Source organism: Electrophorus electricus, chromosome 13 (assembly GCF_013358815.1).
Source record: "Electrophorus electricus isolate fEleEle1 chromosome 13, fEleEle1.pri, whole genome shotgun sequence".
NCBI lineage: Eukaryota > Metazoa > Chordata > Actinopteri > Gymnotiformes > Gymnotidae > Electrophorus > Electrophorus electricus.
Window position 1 is genome coordinate 1,507,152 of NC_049547.1, and position 27,449 is coordinate 1,534,600.

A 27,449-nucleotide genomic window follows, 5' to 3' on the forward strand; every position below is an offset into this window, starting at 1 on the left:
TCTAACCCAGTTTTGCAGATTTCTCCTTTGTAACATACGAAGGATTCGACCCGTTCTATCGCCGGAAGCTACCCAGGTGCTTGTGCAGTCTCTTGTGATCTCAAAGTTAAACTACTGCAACTCGCTACTTGCTGGTCTTCCTCTAAGAGCCATCAAACCTCTACAACTTGTCCAGAATGCAGCAGCACGACTGGCCTTCAATCTTCCAAAGTTCACACACTTCATTCCACTGCTGCGCTCCCTTCATTGGCTCCCAGTAGCTGCACGCATCAGATTTAAAACCTTGATGCTTGCCCACAAAGCCAAAAATGGACCAGCCCCTTCATACATACGGTCAATGGTCAAAGCCACATCCGTACCTCAAGTACTTCGAACTTCAAGTACGGCTCGGCTTGAAATACCATGCTTCAGGTCTCATGGACGACAAGCATCGTGACTATTTTCTGTCCTGGCTCCAAGATGGTGGAATGAACTCCCACTTGTTCCGGAAAGCAGAGTCTCTTGCAGTCTTCAAACTTAGACTGAAGACCCATCTATTTGCAGAATATTTAAAGGACTGACCCTGCTCCCATATTGACTGACTAAATTAATACTTATTGTAGGGTATTGTTTATGTTGTTTAACAAACTCTAGCACTTATTGTTTATAGCACTTATCATTGTTTAAGATAGACTTCTAGGTATCAGCATTGATTTCTGTATTCTACAGTGCTCTAGTTCATTGGTATCTTGGACTCTAACCTACTGCACTGGCTAGGATGTATTCTATGAGTAAATGACAAAGCACTTTTGTAAGTCGCTCTGGATAAGAGTGTCTGCTAAATGCCGTAAATGTGATACCGTGTGTGGTGGTTCCGTGTGTTTTGGTTGGTTATATGGTGTGTGGTGATACTGTGTGTGGTGGTTGGTGATACCACGTGTGGTGGTTGGTGATACGGTGCGTGGTGATACGGTGTGTGGTGGTTGGTGATACCACGTGTGGTGGTTGGAGATACAGTGCGTGGTGATACGGTGTGTGGTGGTTGGTGAAACCACGTGTGGTGGTTGGTGATACAGTGCGTGGTGATACGGTGTGTGGTGGTTGGTGAAACCACGTGTGGTGGTTGGTGATACGGTGCGTGGTGATACGGTGTGTGGTGGTTGGTGAAACCACGTGTGGTGGTTGGTGATACGGTGCGTGGTGATACGGTGTGTGGTGGTTGGTGAAACCACGTGTGGTGGTTGGTGATACTGTGTGTATTGGTTTGCTCTAAGCATGTTGCTACTGTGCTGGTAAATGGCGGCTAGTTCTGCTGGCGCAGGTCCATGTGACGGTCTAAAAGTGTCCCACTCCTCCCTGCCAGCGCTCCTTCTCTCCCGCTGAATGACTAATCCACTGGTCTCCCACCATGTCCACTCCGTCCTTACCGTGCAGGACATATTTAACAAACAACTAGAAGAAACACATTTATTAGTCCATACTTTTTTTTTTTTTATGGATGCGGTATACATGAAATCATGAGAAAGGGTATGACTGGTAACATTTCATAGGTACCAATCGAAACTTTTCATACAAATTGGATTGTGGAATTTGCAGTCATGAGAACGCACTGTATTAACATGTCCTTGGCGAAGGGGAAAGACTTGGGCATCGTGGACATGAGGGGAGTGAAGAGGAGTGTCCCAGAGCCACTGTTTCATAACATAGACTGTGTCACGACTGCAGACTCGCACATGGTCCCGTCCCTCTGACAGCTGGTGCCGTGCGTGTGCTAACTAAAGCTCTCATCAAAACGACGGGTTACAGGAATGACAGCAGGAAACGTCCCCAGGACGCAGTCCACCGTGAGATTGAGCCAGTCCCTCATTTCATACCACATGATTAAGATACCTAGTTATTTTCCCTTCAACATCTGACAAGCAAGTGGAGTTTGAGAGCAGAGAAGCTACGCTGATCCGAACTTTTATGTTAAAAACTTAAAATAAGAATGTAAAGGACATGTAACAGGGTTATGAGGGGTGGGGGGGTTGGATTTCTGTCGAATTTAAGACACTGCTGTGGGGTGTTGTCCTGTTTGCCCTGTGCTATGTCACTAGTAGTATGTGACTTAGAACTAAAACATAAAATAATTAACCTACTGGCTGTTTTTCTTTTTAAAAAAACACGAGAAGACAAGATGAGAGACTAACTGTTTAGAAAAACAGGGACTAATTAAGGTATTTATAAATCTTTCTCTCTCTCTCTCTCTCTCTTTCTTTCTCTCTCTGCAACATCTGAATATATTCATTAATTTAAGAGAAAAAGTGTGTTAACAATCCTATTATGTAGCCTAAAGAGGCCCCACATGCAGTTAACCACTAGCAGATGTCCCAATTACTGCCATTCATCATTTATCAGTGAGTACAATGAGACAAACGACACATATGGTCTCAGAGAGGGCTCCTGCGCACACACACACACACTCACACACACCTGCCCATATGCGCATGCATACACACACACACACACACACACACACACACACCTGCCCATATGCGCATGCATACACACACACACACATGCACAGATAAAATACAAAACTATAATATATTAAAACAACTGTACTGTTGGTCTAGCTAATTAAGTTGCCTTAAGAGATAATGACAGAAGAAAATGTTTGTTACTTATTTTATGTTGTGACAAAGGAGAAAACAAAAAACATTTTCTAATAACATCACCATAGCACTTCATTAATTCACATTATTCTTGTGTTTTTTTCCCAATTTCTTCGTCTTTTTACCCCCCCCCAACCTGTTTTTCCACTCATTTTCACTATGCTCTCTCTCCGCCCGTCTCCCTTGGCAACAGGTTAATGAGGGGCTGCCATGGCAGCCGTATCACCACCCTCCGCCTGTCACCATTATCGCCATGGCAATCGGCTGCCTCCACCCCCCCCCCCACCCCCTTCAGCTACAGCGGAGGGCTGATCGATTGAGCAGTTCTGCGGACCGACAGCCGTCCACTTTCTGAGCCTGGATCGGAAAAACGTTTCAGTGCTAATTCTGGAATATCCATGACTAATGATTTATCCCTTGCTCAGTCAAAACAAAACCATGATTATTTGCCAGCCTAACTAGCTTTGGACATCACCACACACACCTGTGGAGACAAGCTGCTCAGGGCGGAACGCATTTTGCCACCTGTTCAGAGTGTCACTGATCTTGACGGTTATTTGACAATTTCACCAGATCTGCTGTAAATACCAGGACTTCAGTATGGACATGGGGCTGTTTATGAAGTCAGGTATTCTGTGAAAGAGGTGGACAAACATAAAAGACAAATGACAAACACACACACACACACACACACAAGGCTAATGCAAGGCCCCCCTGTACTGCAAGGCACGCGCACACACACACGGTTATTGCTAGGCCCCCCATTCCCTGTGTATATGGATGGTAGACTATTGCTCTGATTAGGCATAAAGCTGCAGGTGAGAGACAGAGACAGGAGGGAAAAGAAAAAAATGTGTGGGGGGGGGCATGTTTGTATCACCAGTGAGTACAGCAGTAAATAAAGTGTGTGTTTGTATTTGCATGTGCGTGAGCACACAGAAGAGACTGTCACCGCGGCGCTGGTGTGTGTGTGTACGTGCGTTTATCAGTGCATGGCTATCTGCGTGAGTGCGTGTCACAGACACACTCAGTGTGTGTGTGTGAAACTTCCTCTCTCTCCATCGAAGCGACGGCAGGGACAGACGGGGCCGTTGTCCTGCTGCTGTTGTCCCTGCCGTCTCCGGCGGCGGCCTGCCAGGGGAGGAGAGCGAAGCAGCCCGCTGTCAGGCCTGCGGGAACAGCGAGAAACTCAACAGTGGAGTTGACGTGCCTCCTCGTTTTTAATAAGCGATCCTTTCATGGTGATTTTTGATTTTGTTTTTCTGATGTTCAGAGTGGTTTTTTTGACTGTATGACTTTTGACTGTATGTACACTATATTGCCAAAAATATACACTCGCTCACCCAAATAATTGAATTCAGGTGTTTCATCACTTCCATGGCCACAGGTGTATAAAACCAAGCACCCAGGCATGCAGACTGCTTCTACAAACATTTTTGAAAGAATGGGTCACTCTCAGGAGCTCAGTGAGTTCCAGTGTGGTACCGTGATAGGATACCACCTGTGCAAAAAGTCTAGTGAAATTTCATCGCTACTAAATATTCCACTGTCAGCAGTCAAGTGGTATTATAACAAAGCGGAAGCCATTGGGAATGACAGCAACTCAGCCAGGAAGTAGTAGGCCACATAAAATGACAGAGCGGGGTCAGCGGATGCTGAGGTGCAGAGTGCGCAGAGGTCGCCAACTTTCTGCAGAGTCAATCACTACAGACCTTCAAACTTCATGTAGCCTTCAGATCAGCTCAGGAACAGTGCGCAGAGCTTCATCCAAGCCTTGCATCACCAAGCGCAATGCAGAGCGTCGGATGCAGTGGTGTACAGCACACCGCCACTGGACTCTAGAGCAGAGGTGACGTGTTCTCTGGAGTGACGAATCACGCTTTTCCGTCTGGCAATCCGATGGACAAGTCTGGGTTTGCTGGTTGCCAGGAGAACGGTACTTGTCTGCCTGCATTGTCCTAAGTGTGAAGTTTGGTGGAGGGGGATTATGGTGTGGGGTTGTTTTTCAGGAGTTTGGCTCGGCCCCTTAGTTCCAGTGAAAGGAACTGTTAATGCTTCAGCATACCAAGATATTTTGGACAATTTCATGCTCCCAACATTGTGGGAACAGTTTGGGGAAGGCCACTTCCTGTTGCAACATGACTGCGCATCAATGCACAAAGCAAGGTCCATAAAGACATGAATGAGCGAGTTTGATGAGGAAGAACTTGACTGGCCTGCACAGAGTCCTGACCTGAACCCGACAGAACACCTTTGGGATGAATTAGTGCGGAGACTGCGAGCCAGGCCTTCTCATCTGACCTCACAAATGTGCTTCTGGAAGAATAGTCAAAATTCCCATAAACACACTCCTGAACCTTGTGGAAAGCCTTCCCAGAAGAGCTGAAGTTGTTATAGCTGCAAAGGGTGGGCCGACATATTAAACCCTATGGATTAAGATTGGCATGTCACTCAAGTTCATATGCGTCCAAAGGCAGACAAGCGAATACTTTTGGCAATATAGTGTATATATGCAAATGGTACCTTTATTTTACAATAGTAAAGTAAGAGCTGTAAGAAACAGGAATGGTGTAGTTAGAGTTACTGGAAAATGTCTGTTGGGTAAGAAACATGCACGTGCACACAAACTGAGTCTGCTCTTTAGTCAAATGGAGTTCAGAACGCTAGACACACAGTTGTCTTTGTGAGTGTATGTGTGTGTATGCTAGGGAATTGTGTAGAATTGTTCCTAAACGTTGTGTGTGTGTGCGTTACTGCATCCTCACTAATCTCTTTGTTCCTTTGTATCCTGCCTGTATCCACTTGTCACGTTCACGCTGGTTCTGTTTTTTTTTCTCTGACTACAGTCCTGTCTCTGGCGACCATAGCAAGCAACTGACTGCATGTGTGTGTGTCTGTGTGTACATCTCTGTGTGTGTATGTGCATGTGTGAATGTGTGTACATCTGTATACGTATTTGTGTGCGTGCGTGCGTGTGAGTGTGTGTGTGTGTGTGTGTGTGTGTGTGTGTGTGTGCGAGTGTGTGTGTGTGTGTGAGTGTGCGTGCGTGCGTGCGTGCGAGTGTGTGTGTGTGTGTGTGTGTGCGTGGGTGTGTGTGTGTGTGAGTGTGTGTGTGTGTGTGTGTGTGTGTGTGTGTGTGTGTGTGTGTTCAAGACCCCTGGGAGTACTGTATCCATACTAATGTCCCCAGTAGCCTCAGTACAGCCTGAGGCACAGACTGCAGCTTTTGTATGTAAATGCGTGAGCAGTTACTCATCACTCTCCTCATTCTCCTCCGTAGGACACTTTGTTTCATCCCAGTGAATCACTGCACTTCAGTAGTGCCTCTCTATTACCCAGAGGCCTTTGCATGATGCCTCTCCCGAGCCACCACCGTGCTGTGTGTGAGCCGGATGATGAGACCACAGCAAGGGCCGTGTTACTAGGCAGTCAGCGCACAGATAATAAGAGCTGAGGTTAGCGTGTCTGACCCATGGGGAAAAACGTCTCATTAAGGGCCCATAATAAGTAAAGAATCATGTATTCTCTGAACTGTGGTGCTGTGTGTGTGCGTGTGTGTGCGTGTGTGTGTGTGTGTGTGTGTGTGTGTGTGTGTGTGTGTGTGTGTGTGTGTGTGTGTGTGTGCTGCAGTTGTGTAGTGGGTGAGAGGAGTGAGATGACCTGACCATGGCTACCTTACCCGAACCCACATCTTAGGGTGTCTCTCCTTGGTCCTGTAAGGAATTAACACACGTTTATATATATTATCCTATCAGAATTAAGGCTGGTTTTTCACATGCAGTGTGGAGAGAGGAGACTTATCCACGCTTACTTCACTTAATGGTGTCACTTGGGACCTGAATTGAGTAAAAACATGTATATAGTCATTCATTATACTTTTGGATGAAAGTATAATGAAAAGAGAGAGATGGAGGGTGGGAGAAGGAGAGAGAGTGTGTATTTCTGTCCTATTCATGGCTATCTTTTGATCTAAAGCATATCTTATGGTCCATAATGAGTTAAACACCATCCCCTCTACTTGTCTACTTGCTGAAGGGTTGACCTCATTTGATCTAGGCTGCATATGTCACTGCAGTGCTACTGAACCACTGTAGAACTACAGAACATTATACACTCACCAGCCACTACAGTGTATGTGCATGTGTGTGGGGATAAATGTGTGTATTAAGGAGCTTTCTTGAGAATTTGTAGCCCATCTCATGAAGAATTTGTTTTAGCGTCCCTGTAACCCTTGAACAATGATCCTATAACCCTTAATCAGTGATCCTATAAGCATTGATCAGTGATCCTATAGCCCTTAATCAGTGATCCAATAACCCTCAATCAATGATATTATAACCCTTAATCAGTGATCCTATTACCCTTAATCAGTGATCCTATAACCATTAATCAGTGATCCTATAACCCTCAATTAATGATCCTATAACCCTCAATTAATGATCCTGTAGCCCTTAATCTGTGATCCTATAACAATAATTCAGTGATCCTATAACTCTCAGTCGATGATCCTATAACCATTAGTCAATGATCATGTAGCCCTTAATCGGTGATCCTATAACTCTTATTCAGTGATCCTATAACCCTCAGTCGATGATCCTCTAACCCTTAATCAGTGATCCTATAGCCCTTAATCAATTTCCAACCACAGGCTAAATCTGTGTGTGTTAGTAGCCACATAGACAACACCATGTATGTAAACTGCTGTGCACTAACATTCATAAGCATGCCACTACCATGTCACAATGTGGAAAATTACCCAACGCAGAAATAATATCCGGCTAATAGTGGTCTTGTGTTCAGAAAATGAACACGTGTGTAGTAATGTGACTGGAAAATGAATGGTGGATATAGCATGTACCCACTGTGTTTCATGTGAGGTATTTATGAATAGAGCTCTCTCTCTCTCTATCTCTCTCTCTCTCTCTCTCTCTCAGTAGAGGGTGGGGGTTGCTAATAAAGTGGTTGTACAGCACATTCCCCTGTTGTTTTGTTTTTCCTTAAAGTTCTGTCACCTACAGCATTGTAATGGTGGATCCCAAGAAAGGTTATGATGTACATGTTACTCTTTGCTTTCTGTTTAGGAGTAGATCTCTCTCAGGAGTCGTGTACTCATAAGTGTTTCATTGCCTCTGGTTGCTAACTGCTGTGTCCACATGTATTGCTTCAGACCCTTTCTCTCTGCATCTGTCTGGAATTAGCCCTTATGCATGCATCGTCTCCAGAAGAGTCCACTTTTCTGCCTGGTGGTGATGTGACTTCAGTAAATGTATTTGAGAGTAATATAAAGGGAGAAAAGGAATGAAAGCTCTGTTGGGGTGGTTAGTTCAAGAGTATTTGTGCTGTTGGGTGGTTTGGGCTGTGAGAGTCTCTATACCGCTTTCAAAGATCTGCAGCTCTAAGAACAATGGATCTCATTCACCAAGATGATCTTAAGTTTTTTTGTCTTTTTCTTTCCTTCTAAAATCTGTTCTTGAGAAAGGTCCAAAGAAAAGGTTCACATCAGATTCATGACGTGTTCTTAAATCGCAGAACTTTGTTTGTAAGATTAATCCCATTGCCCTAAATTGAAAATGCATGCCAGTTGTTCCTAATTAGCATAAGTACATACCCCGCCAATACCCATAAAAGGGCATGAGACTGCACACAGAAATCTACGGAAGCCCATTTTGGCCTTTTTTTTTTTTCAATTTAATTTTTTTTAAACAAAGAAAGGTTTCTCAATTGTGACATTATTTCTCAGAATTTCAAATGTATTTCTCACAGTTGACCAGAGGGACTGCTAGGCTCAAGCCTCCCCCGGCCTTCCCACAGAATGTTTGTTTTTCCTTTAGACCGGCCCGGGTTGGTCCAGGGTTACAACCGTATTGGCTGTAATTAAGTGCAGCACTTGCTTAAAAAGTCTTTGAATTTGTTGGAAAACATCTTCTTTCAGTAATGTTGGGGAACCCTGGAGGGGATATGGAAAGAAAAAACAATCTTTGGGTGAAAAAAAAATTGCAAAAGGTTTTGCAAGGTCTCTCATAGTTGTCATTTATATAATAGGGACTTTAATTTTGGCAGTTCCTTCCGTCAAGTACTAGTGCTAGGCAACAGTAACGAATGCCTGCATAACGTACAAAATATGGAATGCCTGCATTACATGGTGCATGGCATACGGTTTATACAGGGGGCTGATTGTCTGTAGGGACCACCTCACATGTGCCGTGGTCGCTATGAGGGGCAGCTCACCTGGTGGTGGGGGTGAACCTGGTGCTCGGTGAGGTGTTTGAACCCTCAAAACAAGCATAAAAGGTATTTATAGGACATCAGAAACAGATGGGTCTCTGGGGTGATCTGCATCTCTTCTGGTATAACCCTTGAATCTTTTGATGGCCCTCCACATGCTACACGGTTTGTTGGTGGAGAGGTGACCCTGAACTTCGAAAGCATAAGTGCCTTTGGCCCTCGTTATACCTGCAATGAGGTGCCATACCCGAATGTGGAGTCAAGGGTTTTCATCAGAGAGCGGACCTCTGTAATGCAGCCAGGCTGTCTGGTTGGGGTGTATGGTGATTGTTCTGGTGGTGGTAACATTCACACACCTGCTCATGGTGCTGAGGACAGAGACCTCACAGTCCTCCAGGTCTCCAGTGCTTGTTGCTGCCTCTCTGAAAATCGGCCAGTTTATTCATTCCAAACAGTCCTGGATCTTGGAGGCAGCATCATTAGGGACTCACGGTGACTGGCTTAGTCATTGGTTTTCTGGACTTCAACAAAGGGCAGTAGGCAGAGTGATCATAGAGGCCGAGGTGGCGAGGGGCTCTGTATGTCCCCCACCTGTTTATATACACGCAGCAAATGTGTCCTTTCTGTGGATGGCAGTGGTAACCTGCTGGTCATACACCTTTATAATATCAGTCAAGTTGGCATAATAAAAGTCACCTCCAGTCATACAGAGTCCCTGTTGTTTGCTTGTTTTGAAGTAAGCAGATGTTGTCTTGAAAGTCCCCGAGTCCGTCGTCAGCTTTACATCCTTGGGGATGAGCAATGGAATAGCCATTAGCTTGGCTAGAAGGCTGGCTCACTCACCCCACAGCTGAAAATGTATCAAGGATTAAAAGACTGAATTGAGTTGTTTATTGGTGTTACTGTGTTATTTGTATTTGTTAATCTGTACGCTTTTGTTCTTTATGCTGTTAGAATAAAAGGTATATCCACAGGACGTGCACTCACATCAAACAGCCCTGCACGCTTTGTTAGTGGCCTCAGTGTGTTTAACTGTTCTGCTGTCTACAGCAGTTGACCTGAAAAAGGTTCAAGGTCATGGCAGGTTTGGGATTTGACGTGTGTCTGCGCTCACTTTCCCCAAACAGGCTGCAGATCAAATGTGATCTTAAAAGTCATACGCTGTATTCAGTTCCTATTTTGTATATGCGTAAAACAACTAAGGGGTTGGGTGCATAAAGCTAGTTGTTACTTAACAACGTGTCAGCAGGGTGGTACAGTTTTGGTGAGAAACTGGAGCTCTTGTCGTGAGTATCAGCACAGTGAGAATGCTTCTTAACCATCGGACTGAGAGGTCAGAACTAACCATTTTTATACCACAGCAGTGCTGTGTAAGGCTTATCTGAAAATAAATTTCTCCCAATTTTGTGTGCTGAGTCCATTAGTATATTAACCTAAATGAAAAGCTTTGTAAGATCTCACACACTCTCACAGAAGAACAACTTTTTTTCCTCCCCATGTTTCTTCCAGGGCTCCATAAGGAGCTGATTGAAGAGTGCTAACATGATATTATTACATTTAACTGAGGCTGTGACAGGACAGAGTCATCACAGTATTGGTTCGCGTTTTTACGTTCACTAACAGTATTAAAGTCATTGTTAGCCCAGTTAGCGATCTGTAAATTAGCTGCTTTGCTAACCTGAACTGTGCAAAATCTCCACCACACCCGCTTCTTCGTCTTCACTGTCAGAAGAACGCGTGGCCCTCGGCGTTATCTGTTTTCTGTCTCCGTGCTCGTTGAGGAGGGTTTCTGAGCTGAGGGTCCTGGGCCGGACAGATAATATAACATAACTTGTAAAGAGTCGCTAGTGCTAAACCTGGAAAAAGCCTTCAGGGTTGCCATGGAAAAGTTCAGGGCTTAAGCCCCAAAGCCCCTCCCCTAATAGCACCTTTAATTCTGACTCTTTTGCTTATTAGATGCAACTTTGTTGTTTATTGTTTCATTGATCGGTTGACGTGGTTCCCAAGTAACATAACTGATGTGGACTGAAATGTACTGTTTAGTTATTTTAAAAGACCGTAATGCTTTCTAAAATAATGAAATGTATTGTAAATGATAAAAATATTGTAATCTAAATCCTAAAATATACAATTGTCAAATTCTTTCCTAAGAAAAAATATGAAATTTGCCAGAAATTTGCCAGAATCTTTATGTGCTCTTTATGAGTGTTAAGAAGAAATTTTTTCTTAAGAATGAGGCCCAATGGCTTGGGAAGCCTGGAGTGTGTGTGTGTGTGTGTGTGTGTGTGTGTGTGTGTGTGTGTGTGTGTGTGTGTGTGTGTGTGTGTGTGTGTGTGTGTGTGTATTTATTTCTGAATGCATGTGTACATGTTTGTATTAGAGCAGGTTCATTTTGGGAGTGTTAATTTAACCCCTGACCTAAGGTGTCAAATCACAAAATAAATGCTTTAGTCGGAAAGTCTAAATAAAATAATTGAAAATATCACTTTTTTTGGTTTAGATTTAGTTCACACCTTATAACTTATAATTAAATGTTTCTTGAAATATATAAATGGGAAAAGTAAATTAATTGAATAATTTTCTTAAACATTATTACCCAAACATAACGTTGAATAATTACTTTCATAAACAGACAGTACTTCAGGGAGCCTGTTTGGGTCCCTACAGAGCCACTCTGTAGTCTGGGAGAAGCCGCAGTGTGTGTGAACACACACCGCTTAAGAAAATCAGGGATGAATCTTGACACACAACTGACCAGTCTCACTCTGTCTTTCACTCTGTGTGTGTGTGTGTGTGTGTGTGTGTGTCTCTCTCTCTCTCTCTGTCTTTTCTCTTGACTATACCAGCTGACACAGTCATCCATCACCACGGCAACAGTGACTGTCAGCGCCCTGGAGGTGGGAGGCAGATGGGAAGGGAGGAAAGGTCCAGGTCCTCCAGCAGTGGAGGAGAGGAAGAGAGGTGTGCAGAAGAGAGACAGGTGGATGTACATGTTAAAAAACTTTACAAAAAGAGTTTAATAGTCCAGACATGCGCATGCGACCTCTTTCGACCCCTCTATGGGACTACTTTTAGAACAGCAAATCCATCATAACAAACCACATTCCAGCTCCTGCATGTGTGAGTGTGTGTGGGGAGGTGAGTGTGTGGGTGTGTTGCATTCATTCACTGTTTGAAGTGCCTTTGTACCTCCAAATCTCTCTTGACACTAAAGCAGAAATAAGTGCCATTCCTCCAGCCCGTGTTTAGTTTGCTACCTGTCCGGCTTTGACACAAAATGAGACTAATTAGTGCGCAAGCGTTGCATCAGTCACGTCGTCACCAGATGAAATGACACATGACCAGTTTAGGAGGGGTAAGCACGCAGTAATTATGACCTACTCACAAACATGATCATTGTAGAAAACATCTCTGAGCCTCACACATCAGGTTGCATTCTCTCAAGAGAACCATTGCTGGGGGATTATGGGTAACCAAGCCCTGAAGTTTTGGTAATCAGGACCTGTATGTCTGAGCAAGCATATTGATGTCATCTCTTAATTCCTGTGCAAAGTTATGAAAACTGCTAGTCCTATTTTAGTAATTTATTACTGAAATATTTATTTGCTTTCCTGGCAGATTTAGAGCACTCGTACTTCAGAGCAGGTTCTGTGTGAGCTGGTACTGCAGCGTAGATCAGACGGCTGGTGTTGACTTTGACGTGAGTATTGTGTCTGGAGCAAGTACTCCGGTAGACTCCGGAATAAACTTCTGTCCTTTTAGGACTTCTCACCTTATTTCTTTGCCCTCTCTATGTGTTCCGGAAAAAGACCAACACAGACCTACATGTAGGACTGAGAGAGGGAGGGAGGGAGGGAGGGAGAGAGAGAGAGAGAGAGAGAGAGAGGGAGAGAGAGAGAGAGAGAGAGAGAGAGAGAGAGAAATGGGAAAATTGAAGAACTGAAGATTTTGTCTGTGTGTGTAAGTAAGTATGTGTTTGTTTTCTGCAGCTTGTATCGACTGAGTTCCTACTGACAGGCTAGACTGATACCTTCACTCCTCCCTACACCACCGTCCCACCCACCCAAAACACACACCACCTTCTTACAAATCGGGTGTCTGTGACTCATCACTCCATTCTTCCACTTCATTTTCATTTTATTCTAGAAGCAAAACTCCAGAAACATAAACATTAACTGTGTGTTCGACATGATTAAGCCAGCTGCCCACACTTGAGGAAGACACGTGGTGAGGATGACGAGGGCACGTGGCAGGGTCACACAAGGTTTGTGTGTTCCAGATGAGTTCAGATCACCGGAATCAGTTCTCGTTCAGTAGGAATGTTTATTTTGTGAAATACAGTCGGCTGTATTTTTCACTCCAGTTTACAGCACTGTTTCACCGCCAAAACTGGAAGCTCCCAGAGATAAGAGGCCTTCTCAGCAAGAACTCAGCCTGGGTTTGTTTGCTTGTTTGTTTGTTTGTTTGTTTTGGGGGGGGCTTTCTTGTTCAATACATTGTAGCTTAAACAATATTTATTCATTATTTAATCAGTTTTGCTCTCTAATTATTTCCACATAACATTTTTTAATTGAGGCATGTGCATTCAGTGTTTTGATGCTGGTGGAATTGCATGTAATTTGTCTTAAAAACCAATCTGGGATTTTAAGACAAACACATCGTCTGTGTGTGCGTGCGTATGTGTGTGTGCGTGTGTGTGTGTGCCTGTGTGTGTGCGTGTGTGTATGTGTGTGTGTGCGCGTGTGTGTGTGTGTTTGCACGTGTGTGTGTGCGTGTGTGTATATATCTGTGTGTGTGTGTGTGTATGTATGTATGTATGTGTGTGTGTGTGTCTTTTCTCTCTAATCTCTACAATACATCGCACACAGACAGTTCTAATGCATCTGTTCAAAGTGTTTGAACGAGTTTACCAGAGCTGAATAAAAGATTGTTTTGGATTTTCAAGGTCTGAGGTAAAGTAGCTTTTGTATAGTTGATGTCTGGCCTGTGGGTGGAAATGTAAATGTAAAAATGTAGCATTGTTTTTATCTACTGGAGAGCTGCTTTAAGGAATATCCATAGAGTTAAAAAATAACCATAGACTTAAAAAAATAACCATAGCGTAAAAGAGTAAGTAATAAAATAAAATAACCTGGGTAAAATGTTTATTTTTTGAGAACTCCACTTTTGTGTTAAATGCTACTGAAAAAATATAAATCTATAGAGTAGCCCAATTTGAAAAACTTTAAAAAGATCTATGCGTTTAGCCTCTACCCGCACACACACACACACACACACACGCATGCACACAGAAACACATACACACACACACACACATACACACACGCATGCACACAGAAACACATACACACACACACACATACACACACGCATGCACACACGTACAGACATACGCGCACGCACACACACGCATCCACACACATGCATGCACGCACGCACACACATGCACGCACACACACACGCATGCATGCACACACACGGACACGCATGCAGGCACACACAGACACGCATGCACACACACACACGCATGCACGCACGCACACACATACACACACACATGCACGCACACACACACGCATGCATGCACACACACGGACACGCATGCAGGCACACACAGACACGCATGCACACACACACACGCATGCACGCACACACACACATACACACACACATGCACGCACACACGCATGCACGCCTGCACACGCACACACGCATGCACACACACGGACACACACCCACACACACACCCACACACTCTCTTTATATCTACTGCATAAGGACTCTTTCTCTCTGCTCTTTTCCAAGAACACAGCTCAACGGCAGGAAGAACAAGCGCGATTAAACGAGTGTAATTAACCTCTCTGGCTGTGCCTGTTCCCTTTTCTCCCCTCCCTCACGCGCATGCCACTTCTTCCTTCCTCTCGTTAATCCATCCGCGATTCTTCTCCCTCCCCAGTTACAGCAGTGAGATGACAGGCGGCCCCCACGCTGATGAATGGCAAGCTGATGGAGAATTGTTAGTAAAGATTTCTTTCTTTTTGTCTGTCATCACATTTACTTTTTAATGTATTTCACATCTTTCAGTATTAAGAGCTGAAAAGCGCGTATTTCTGTAAAACGGCTAGATAACTCCAGCCGAGCCGCACGCCATGGGTCATCAGTCCTTGGTTCTCCTGACCAACGCGAGCCGGAGCCGGTTCAGGTCCGGGTCATGACTCTGAGACTCTAATAGCATGTGCAGCGAAATCAAAGCCTGCGTAAAGATCAGTTTAAGCGCAAGGCTGACATCCTGCTTGCTGTCATCTGTGCTTCTCCCTCTGTGCCAGTGCATTCTGCCCCCCCTGGAGGGACGCGTTTCTGACTGCAGTGAAAGACTTGAAGGAGACACAAACCACTGCAGTGCCAACGTCACCAAAACATCTGCTCTCGGACGAGGGGAGTCGCAGTTATGTCGTGCGCACAGGAACGTACCACTCCAGACAGCAAACGGGGGGGGACAAAGAGAGGGCAAGGGTTAGTCCATCTGAGTCTGACTGTTAACCTGCTTCCTTTCATATGTTTCCATGTGTTTCGTCTCTCCATCATCTCTCTCCTGTTAGCGGGGTGTATATTTCAGTCCTGGAGCAGCTTGTAAATCATACGAGAGGTCGTTTATGCAGGTTTAGTAAACTAACTTTGAATTTCATTGGTTTCACAAAATCCCTTTACAACTTATTTTTGTTCAATTTTTTAAAATTATGTTTTATTGTGAGGCTTTGGGGTCTGCAAAGACATTAAAAAGAATATCCTTTAATTATGATAGATCCTTCACTTTATTTAGGAAGTGGGTGTTAAGAAAACCTACCAGTGGAACCTGACATGTGCTGCTAAATTACACACATAAGGTCCCTGTATTATTCAGTATCCCGATATTTAATCAGTCTTAAAACCAACCGAAGACAAGACAGTTTTTTTTCTAGTTGAAAGGAATTTAGGAATTCATCTTATCTGTAATAAATAATTCAAATGTGATTTGCTCGGAACCGTGGTAGCACGTAGAACGTCCTGTTCTCCGGCTGGGCCTGGGCACCCGCGCGCTGATCTTTGAAGACCACAGCGGTCTATAGCTCTCTGTGCCAGACGAATGGGCCGTGATTGGCCATTTCTGAAGTAAGCAAGCACCAGCAATCAGGATCAGGACAACTGAACAACAAAAAAAGATGTAAAAAGAAAATGAGAGAGAGAGATAGAAACAAAAATAAAGGAATAGAGAGAAGGAAGAACAAGAAGAATAGAAGGTTTAACACCCATGTCGTGCCTCCTTGGCTAATCCAGTATCTGACAGAGGGAGTGACGAGCAGAAGAGCTGTCTCCACTACGGGTCAGTAACACGTCTCAGACAAGTGGGGTGGGTGAGGGACCGAGAGCATAATGGAATGGACAGAAGAAAGTACTGAGAGAGAGAGAGAGAGAGAGAGAGAGAAAGAGAGCACGATAGAAAGTTGGAGTTGGAGAGGGAAAGAGAAGAGAGATTGGAGGAAAGAATAGTTATTTGTAAACAGTCTCGTTGCCATGGGAATGTGTGTGCGCCTGCACGCAGCACAGCAAGAGATTAGTGACAGAAAGGGAAGTGAGCTTGGCTGAGTGACGTCCCGGGACCCAAAGGAACTGATCAATTAGTGTGTGTTCTAGAATAGAACATAGAATTCTAGAACTGGGAGCAGCCTGAGGATTCTAGAATTAGTTTGAAGATTCTGGAATTAGAACTCCAAGCTAGAGAGATCCTTCCTGAAGCCCTTTCCTGACTCTCATCTGTGGTGTGTGTGTGTATGTGTGTGAAACGAAGGGAATTGAAATAATGATCTTATCTAGGCTGAACCGCCTTCCGCAGTGCTCACCCCACCCCACCCCATCCAGACCCTTCCCAAGGCTTTCGAAGGCCGTGTTCCAGTCCGACGATCTCTCCCCTCTACTCACCTACGCGCCACAGAGCAAACGTCTGCTCTAGAATATTGGAATGTTTGAATATTGAATGCATTGTATGTCTTTTGGTTATGTCTTGCTTTTGTTCAAAGTATTTACTGCGGATTAATGAAGAAAATGAGCTCGCCACTCTTCGAACTACCCAAGCACACAGGGGCAGTGGGAAAGGAACCCTTCTGACCTAAAATCCAACTTTGAAATGAGCTTTGGAGAATTTGTGTATTTATTGATGTATATTTTAGGTAGTATATTCTTTTTCCATTCTTATATTATATAGTCATATATTTACATATATTTACACTCTCCTTGGAGGTCCCATATGACCACAGTCCATGTTTAGAGTGTCCCCTTGAGGAGTAAGCCGGAGGAGACCGGAGTTTGAGTTGAACTGTTTTGGTTTTTTTTGCTGTATCTCTGGAGGCTTGGCAGCCGGTATCTCTGGTGATGTCACCAGACACAGGGGTCCGCCCACCTTCACGGTGCCATATGGCCTATAGCGGAGGCGTAACCAACGGAACCCTGGCAAACGAATCGCACAGAGGCCACTGGTGAGGTAGGTACAGGTGCCTCCCATCTGGTCTCTGTATTTGTCCAGGCCATCCTAAATTTCCTCTACGTGGCCTTCTAACAAATAAACACTTTTATACTCGTGCATGTCCTTGTGCGTGATTACATTTAAAAACATAAAGAATTTTTTGATTTTTTTTTTTTTAATTATTAAACTTAACATTCAACTTTCGGTGTCCACTATAAATCAAACTAATATCTGGACTTCTTTCTCTGTTTTTTAAAAGCATAATAAATAAATGAACCACTAATTAAACGGGTTTTAAAGCTGCCTCTGTATTATTCTGTAGATTACCAAAGCCTAAGACCAGCACCTCTGACACCCAACTCCAGAGGTCGTAAGCCCTGCAGCTCAGGTAAGGCCTTTAGTGTATTCTTATAATTGAGCTTTAAGCAATTACAGAAGAACTAATGCATCTTAAATGGCTTTTAAATTAAGAGTAAAGATTGGCTTTTTTTGCATTGCCTTTCCATAGACTGACGGCAAAAGGTCTGCAGTGGTAGTCTGGGGAAAGTGGCCAGCCAGAAGAGGCGATTCATAATAATGGACTGTTCTTTATATCCATCACCCTTTGTCACAGAACCCATTAGTAAGGCATGCGCTTATACTTCTGTAGGAAACGTTGTGTGCACGTGTACACACATGGCAAGAACATTTCCTCTCACCTGTACAAGCCCTGGCGGTTCTCTGAAGACTCGACTAATTGGGCTTTAATTGACTAATTAACTATCTGCTCCGAAGAGCAGAAGGAGAGAGAGGGCAGAGGACCATTTCAGATGTTTCTGGTCTTGATACTGTGTTTGTGTGTGTGTGTGTGTGTGTGTGTGTGTGAGTGAGTGTGTGTGTGTGTGTGTGTGTGTGTGTGTTCCTTTCTCTCTTGTACTCTTCTAGACTTCATATTTTTCTCTTGGACTCATTCCTGTTCTGCTCTTTGTAAATGTTGTTTTCTATTCTCTCTCTCTCTCTCTCTCTCTCTCCCTCTCTGCCGTGGAGAGGCACTCAAGCGCACCACAGAGCTCCTGTCTGTCACAATCGCACGCGTTCCCCATTAGTGTGACAAACACAGTTGACATCCAATTCCCCCCCTCCCCCACTTGCACGACGGTTTCTCACAAAATGGATGACGGAGCCGAGCAGCAGTTCACTCAAAGTGCCGTCATCCCTGTGCGCCCTGAGGACATTTACCACCAAAACACCGTCACACACATGAATGACAGCTCGTCCCACACTAAGTGAAAGGCTATGGCGGAGACGGACAGGAATGTGTGGCGACATCTCAAACAAGGCGCTGTTTGTGTTCTCTGCCGTAGTCATGTAGAGTTAATCACGCGCGCCCGCGCGCGAACATAGCACTGGGGGGATTTTACTAGTCCACGTTCTCATGACGTGGTCGCTTGAAAAACCGTTGCGTCACAGATAAATGTGCTCGGCCAAAGATCCGTTACAGGTATGGAACTCCTTTCGTGTTCCTGTGTGTGCCGCTGGGTTCCAATATTCACAATTCCTTCAAAATGCGTTCTAGAATGTCTACGCCATCAAAACTGATTTCCCGAGAGATTCTAACAAAATTCTAGAATGTTTAATGGTCTCTGTTTGTGATGAGTATATTCTAGTAACGCATCGTGTGTAGAATACCAGTTTTTACAAGACAGCCTGCTTTTACCTTGGTACAGAGTGCCGGTATTACGACATCAAGTTTACTGTCACATCGGAGCTGTGTGAAGAAGTGACGCTGGAAGAACTTGTTTAGGGGGCTCATTTTCATGGCACTGCTGCCATCTCCTGGCAGTCTGTGGAACTGCGTTACTTTGCGAATTCGCGGTATCAGCAATCATGACGCAGTACAAATTAAACAGGAGTGTTTATTTATTAGCGTAAGCATTTTAATGACACAAAGGAAAGAGGGGAAGAATAGTGCTGAGATGTGGAAGTATTGGATTCGCTTGCTTTCTCTCTCCTGTATTTCAGATCAATTTCTCTATAATGTCCTGCAGGCCTGGTTGAGCTGTGACTGCAGCCATAGTAGAAGTGAGTCAAATTAAATTTTCAGATCAGTTTCTGAAAGGGAGAGTGAAACAGGTTTAAATTGATCGCTGACACAGTCTTTTGTAAAACCGTGCCTACCCCACTACTCCAGAGATTTTACATAACAAAATGTATTTTAATCCCCTCCTTCCCTAATGGTTTTACGGGGATGCTGACAACATTCTTCTTACCTCTTCTGAATTTATGATTAAAGGTCTGATGAGATGGGAATTTTTTTCCATTAATTCCTGAAACTACTAAGGTGTGACCCTGGATGGCCCTTGGCTGGAGGAATTTGTATATTCCTGTGTGGCTTTGGGATTTAACCAGAGGTGTACCGGTAATAGTGCTATTTTTTATTTTACATTGAATTGCATCCAAGGAATTTTGCTCATGAAGATTCTGTCTTTATGCTGCAGTAATCTGTGAATCTCTATCGTTACAGGCACCCGTCCCAAGTGGGAGGGGTTTGTTCATGAATATGTTGTGGTGTACAATGTTATGATGGGTAAATGTTCCTGGTTGATTGTTTCAGGTGCAAAAAATGAGCTCAGTGGCAGATGTATGGATGAATGGATGGAGGGAGAGAGAGAGAGAGGCAGAGAGAGTGTTCTGGGTAGGCTCTATGAATGAAATAATTAATTAATTAAATAATTGATTGATTGATTGATTAATCAAAAACAGAACTCTATTATTCAAAAAAGTATTCAAACCCTTTGATGTGGACCTCCAGATTTGAATCTTTGATTTGAATCTTCTGCCCATGAGTAGATGTACAGTTGAGAGTCTGTCTCTCTCTCTTGATCCAGTGGGGCTCCAGGAGAGAAATGTAAATGTTCCCATGTGTAGCAAACAAGAGATTTTAGAATTTACATTTGCTCGACACTTTTATCCAAAGCAACAATTATATCTGAATACAACTTGAGCAGTTGAGGGTCTCGGTCCAGGACCCAACAGTGGCAGCTTGGCAGGGGTGGGGTTTGAACCAGCAATCTTCTGATTACTAGTCAAATGCATTAACCACTGAGTGAACACTGTTGAGAAGGTCACATAGATCATAATGGAAGTGATCCACCTCCACTTTTGGCCAAACTCTATCTGGGATGTCATGGAAAACTAATGCTTCTTTACAGTTGCTTTTTCTTAGTGCTTTATGGACAGGATAGCTAAATACCGAGACATCAATCTGTTTGGACCAAAATAATCTCAACAACATTCATTAAAGCCTTACAGATTTACTTCTGGTTTTGTATCAGATTTAACCCTATAGATGCTGTCTGAACTTTTCACCTCCTTATTACAATGGCTAAGTTATTTTTTTATTTGGGAATATTTTTGCTGGCAATCAGTAAAAGACCTACAACCACACGCTACAGGCTGGTATGCCTGCACGAGAACTGTTCCCAAGACTCTCAAATTTGCATCCACTAAATGTGTTACCTCATTGCAAACATTGTACAATCTCAGCACAGGAGCATTGGTGAAAAGTGACTTCAGCTATTCAAAGCTGGTCTGTTGGGACGTGTTCAGCCAGTGTTCAGTCCCTGTGTAGAAACTGTCTTGCGTTTATTTTACATTTATTTGCATGAATTAGAACTTAGCGAAACAAATAACAAAAAAAATGAAGTTCCAGTGTTGAACTTGCAGTAGAAAAACTGTTTGCTCTACTGATAAAAGGTGGAAAATGGCTCGAACAGGAGGATCCCCATTGCCATCTCACTCAGGAACTTTGTGACTGCTGCCATTGCTTCTGACAACTTAGGAATGAACTTTGCAATATACCGAATTATTCCCAAGCATTTTTTGGAATGTTCAGTATTGCTCAGACCTTATTCTGACGTCAAGCCATCTTCATCTTCACTGGATCCAAAGTACCTTAGTTCTTCCATTGCCCTCTTGTTCTTATTTAGTTTCCTATTAATGCTCCAAACTCTGCATAGCAACTATTTCACCATCTTGCCATGCTGCTCTACACTTTCAGTCCACACCAACAATCATCCGTGAAGATTACAACACCATCTAATGCTTCCAGTCTCTGATCTATACACTATTGTAATACTTCAGACTGACGAGACACAAAAAGAAGTCTCCTGAACCTGTATTTTCTGAGTGGTGTATTAAAGGTACATAGCTTGGAATTTTGTGCATACAACTGTATCTGCCACAACCCCTGATTAGCATCTAAATTGTGCACATCTGTTGCCTGAATGTTCTGCTCTCTCAGTACCTTTGGCTCAGTAAATCGGCATTATGACATTATGGGGAAATCTTCAGATTCTCATTCTTTGACTCAAAACATGAAATAAATAGCCATAGATGGAGAAGGTGGCTGAAACCTTTTCTTAAGGAAAGCCAGTGTGAAGAACAATGCATTTGTACATTGTATTAGAGTTCTGGAAGAGTTCTGTTTCTTTGGAAGTATTTTACTGGTGGCAGGAAAACACTTGCATTTATGCCTCTTTTTAAAAAAAAAAAAAAAACACAAAGGAAATGTTAAGTTGGGAGCACATGTGTGAAGAAATTTTGACCCGGGCTTGCTACGTGCTGGTCCTCCTTTAAGGGCCACCAGACCTCTACAACTTGTCCAGAATGCAGCAGTACGACTGGTAGCTGTCCACATCAGCCAAATATAGACCAGCCCCCCATACATAATGTAAAGGGTCAAAGCCAGATCCGTACTTGGTGTACTTTGAACCTCAAGTACAGCTCGACTTGAAATTCCATGCTTCATGTCTCATGGAAGACAAGCATGGAGACTATTCTCTGTCCTGGCTCCTAGATGGTGGAACGAACTTCAGCTGGCTGTCCGGACAGCAGAGTCCCTTGCAGTCTTCAAAGGTAGACGGAAGACACATCTGTTTGTGGGATATTTAAACGACCACTGACCCTGCTCCTATGTTTAGTAACTGAAACTAGTACCTATTGTAGGGTATTGTTTGTTATTGCACTGATTCTTGTCTGAGATGGACCTTATGTGTTTTGCACTTCTAGGCATCATCATTGATCCTTGTATTTCAACAGTATTCTAGTTCATTGGTATCTTGAACTCTAACCTACTGTACGGGCTAGAATGTATTCTATGAGGAAATGACAAAGCACTTTCGTAGGTCACTCTGGATAAGTGCATCTGCCAAATTCCGTAATTGTAAATGTCCATACAAATCATTTTGCATGCACAGTAATCCTCAATAGGACCGTTCAATGTCAAATCAAAATTATATTCAACTCAATTTTTTGTGTTTTAAGTGAATGTTGGTTAATTACTGTATTAGTGTAATTGGATTCAGTTTTCAGTGTAGTCTAAACATTGTGATCTATCTGCATTGGGAATACCAGTGCTCCTTAGCAAAACGCTTACCGTAGAACCCTGAGGCACTTCAATTGATATGGAGATTCTTAGCAGCAGTTTTGGCACAAAGATGAGACTTGGACAGCCAACATTATAAATATGAGGGGCCTGTGCTTTCATTCTTGATAGATGTTTTTGCCAATCAAATAAATCACTTTACACAAATAGATGGTTGAATGTATTCAGGTTTGGCATCATTGCACACTGTCATGTCTGCAAATCCAACTATTATTTTATCCTGCATTTCATCATAGTACCAGGTGAAAAATGCCACATGAGCTTTCATCAGCCAAAATACTGCTTGATATTTTTTTTTTTTTCTGTTCAGATGAACTTGTACAGATCCTCTGAACATTCAGGTTTCAGTGCCATGTTCAAAATATCTGCTGTGTTGGTTGATGAGCGGGCAGTTTTTTGTTTTGTTTTGTTTTTTGCTATTTATGAATTAGGAAACATTTTCCTGAATAGCTTGTCTGGGAGCTCATACACCTGGAATGACAGGTTGTATTCAATGATGAAAGCTGTAAGGTACACCTCATCTCTAGAGACCTTTGTCAGACTGGTTTTTTGCTGGAAAAAAAAAATCGAGCAGGTTTCACTGCACTTAGCCTTCCTAAAAGAAATGAAAGCATACTGTGTAACCTTATTATATTGTCAAGTAATACTTGGTTTAGTGATTTTGTCTAATCCGTAAACCAAACTGGTATGTGCAGAACATATTACCTTAATATATGTATTTAGATTATTCTAACAATTTATTCTTATACAACTTGAAGCAAGTCTACAGGGAGAATGGCCATCAAGTAGAACTTTAATAGAGTAGCTCCTTAGCAGATAGCAAGCCAGTTTAAAAAATCTTAGCTATGTTAATGAATGAACTCACCTCAACATATCTTTTACAGTCATTTAATCCACCATGGGCAATAGAAAAGTCACTGTTGCAAACAGGCACCAGTGTAAACCAGTCATATGGAAGGGTATTCTAATGTCTGTTAGCTAGCTAACATCTTGTACAGACATGGATCATTGCTGCTTTTTTTAAAGTGGAGCCAGTGATGTAATAGATAACATGAATTGGTTACATAGCTAGCAAGAAAAGCTAAGGGGTGGTAAAGGTCTATATGATAGCTGGATGTAATATACTGTCAAGCTATTGATGTTATGTCCGAACCAGGGCCAGCTTCCCTGTAAAATGTTTGATCCGTTTATGATTTTAGGTCTCCTGGATAGGACATCTAAATCAGGTTTAATCAGACTGGCATTTACTGCACGACTTCTGGCAGCAGCACTTGGGTTTCTAAACCCCTTATATATTGATATCTCAGGTGCCATGGAAAGGAAAACTGTATTTACCTTGGCATATTTGAACAAGGAGTTGTTCTCTACATAGAAGTGACATACTGGGAACCTCAAACTCATACTGCGACTGACGTAGCTGTGCACCTGTCTTCAAATGTTAATCCAACGTAAGAAAACACGGTCGTAAAATAGACCAATTCCGAAATTCCTAGACTGGTACATACGACTCTTGATTGACAAAAATAGGCCCCTACACCAGCCCACATTAGACCCCAGGCAAACCCGAAACTTCAATAGTTGCAGTTATGTGAAGAATTAAACTATGACAACGGAGCAATGGATATGGTTCATATTTAACAGGCCCCCAGACCGTTTCCAAACCTTAATATCAAAGATATCCGTTTTTCCCTAAAGTGCTTAACTGCAGTGGCCTATAAATTGTTGGTAATTTAAAATAAGGCTGTTGGCTTTTACGGTACACCGCAGATAGCTAATAAATATGCCCATTGGCTTAATAGTTCTGACCACCAAAATCAAACCAAAAATGACTCCTAAAAACAGCTGCCATTAGTTAAAAACAATTATTACTTGATATACAACTACTTGCCTAATTGAATTATTAATGGGAGAACAATGTAATTATTGCTGTCTTCAATTTCAACTGTGTGTGTGTGCCACTAACTTAATTTAGCTATATGTAGTCAAAGAATATTCCTCATTGGCCCATTGTGAGTTGCCATTTTCCCACAAGCCTCATTGAACAGTCACAAAATATGAAACAGTTGGAAAAACATGGTATCTTAATAGACACATTCAAAAAGTAATGGTAGTTGTCTTATGTATCATGTTATATCTTAAGAGAGATTTCAGAGTAATCTGTTAGGTTGCTAGATGGCTAACTTAACTAGCTAGCTTTGTTGAATATCTAGCTAGCAAGGTTTAGCTAGCTGTCTAATTTTCTGTAATTTATAAACGTTTCACGTTATCTTCATCAATTTGCACACGCATGTCTGAAGTCGCAGTATAATCATAAATTTGATCAAGTTCAGGATCCCTGGGATTGCGTTATTGACATAATTTCAAAGCATGTTTCACATGAAGACAGTTAATGAGCGACTTACTAGACTTTTTCTTATTCGTTTAGACATGTTCAGTATACAATAAATCAATCAGTAGCATCTGACAAGAGGAATTATATCAATAATCTCAGACTTCATGTATCAGACACGCAGAAATTGCCTGGCGTGTGGTGCTTCTTCATGAGCCCACAGTTTTCATATGACACACTGGACCCAAGTCTCATATGATTGGCTGTTTGAGAATAGCGCTATACAAACACGGCTGCAGGCACCCATCTTCATCTGATGAAGTGTCATCTAGAGCCTTTCTATTTGTGTCCACCTTCTTTTTTTCTTTGGCATTTTAAGATTTGTCCTCCTTCTCCAGCCCTGTTTCTTGTGGGGAAAAATTTCAGCGTCATGTGCCTTCAGGTATGGCCAGATGTTTTCTGAAGTTTCTTGGTGCTGAATTGGCATTGTTGGGCAATGGTGACAGTGCTTACTGGCAGGTCTTGGTCGGTGTTGTGGCAAATTGTCCCCAAATCACTGTGGAAACCCCCCCGTTTGCTCTATTGTAAAGTTAGCTAAGTTCAGGACATATTTTCTCTTCTACTACATACAAATGTGTCATTGTGAAGAAGTTAAGTTGGGAGCACATGTGTGAAGAAATTTTGACCCGGGCTTGCTACGTGCTGGTCCTCCTTTAAGGGCCATCAGACCTCTACAACTTGTCCAGAATGCAGCAGTACGACTGGTAGCTGAAAGAAAGAAAATAATTATAATTAATTTTGTCATTTTTTATTTCAGAAGGTGAAAAATGGCAAATCTGTGCTTACTTCAGGACACAGTGCCTTGCCTTTCCCAGACATGATATGGCATCAGATCCAAGTAGATGCACAAAACTAGTATTCCACTTTTACCTTACGCCCTGTGTTGTGGGAAATATTAACACTGAAATAACCATGTTGTCAAGCTTGCGACTTTTTTTTACGAGTTGATCTAATAACCAATAATCAAACTGAACTAATAATCAATAATGTCCTAATTATTTAAGTTAATTTTTCCTGCTAATCAGGGTGGTGACCCAATTAATTAAAAAAATTTCAACTGCCAATGCTACAAACCACATAAATCCACAACAGGTATAAATAAGCCAAGAACATAATAGGTTTGCAAAATCAACTTCTTTATTTATTCTTAAATTTCATTCTTTTAAGACATTTGAAACATTATGGTGGCATCATAGCTGCTAGCTTCTAAAAGAGAAGACTTTTGATAACCAAAGTGCTAGAATAGTTCAGTTTAAATGGCTTCACTCTGTAAGTAAGAATTTATTTTAAAAAGGTTGCTCAAGTGAAAAGAGGTTATCAACAAAATGAACATAACAGACTACACTGTGCCCCACCTATTGATTGACAAGTTAAGAGGGAAGCGGAACAGCGCCCTAAATGACCTCATTTCCTTCTTAAAGTCCATCAGTAGTCCGTCATCACACTGTAGTCTTAGTGGACACCATCCACACCACCAGCCGGCTACTGGGCTCTACTCTATCCGGCTCTACAGAAAAAAGAAAAGTCCAGCAGCTAAAGAAAATCTCTGCACAGCAACACAGACTCTGCTCTAACAGGGATCACACAGTTTCAAACACTATTTATTTTATGTTTAAAATAATTAGTATGACCATCCAGTGTTCATTTGTGTAATACATACATTATTAATTCTACAGTCAGAGATCTGACGTCTTCGCGTGTGAGTAAATGTATCCTGGGAAGGAAATGTTCACAAAAACCTGGACAAAATAAATTTTAAAAAAGCCTTTTTACCTAAAAATCACAGCAGTGTTAGGAAAACCCTGTGAGGACACCGACTGTTATAACAGTTACACACAGCCAAACAAGATACAGAAAGACTTTTACACTTTTTAGCCGATACACATGAGACAGTTACTGTTGAACAGTGAGCCTGTTTGCTAGCGCATACATTCAGTTCAACTCTCCCTCACGGACAACCTGTCGGCAGCACAGTCGGCCACCAGAGGCAGTATAGCAAACCAGAGGCCATGTGGCCAAAGTCCTTTACACTTAAACGGCGCTACAGTGTAGATGCTTTTTTCCCTTAGGGTAACATTTCTGAATACAAAAGTGTGGGGATCTTAGCGCTATATGTGCACACGAGCAAAACATTTCTAAATGGGTTTGTTCGTTTTAAATACAGTATTCTGCAAACTTACAAAAGAAGGTTCTTAAAATAAGGTGAATTACATGCATCAAAATAATAGAACTCTGAATGACAAATTCCCATTTTGGGAACTGTTGAAATTCGCAGAGGAC

General features: G+C 42.6%; 1 protein-coding gene across 1 annotated transcript in view; it reads left to right on the top strand.

The window, feature by feature from the left end:
* The window catches only part of qkia (QKI, KH domain containing, RNA binding a), a 123,074-nt gene extending 103,436 nt beyond the window's left edge, over positions 1–19,638 (top strand). Inside the window, 6 exon segments of the mRNA XM_035532574.1 lie at positions 11,705–11,819; positions 12,477–12,558; positions 15,185–15,371; positions 17,241–17,373; positions 17,678–17,743; positions 17,864–19,638. Of these exon segments, the coding sequence (XP_035388467.1) occupies positions 11,705–11,819; positions 12,477–12,558; positions 15,185–15,371; positions 17,241–17,317 (461 nt within the window). The 3' untranslated portion in view covers positions 17,318–17,373; positions 17,678–17,743; positions 17,864–19,638.
* Positions 19,639–27,449: the final 7,811 nt, after the last annotated feature.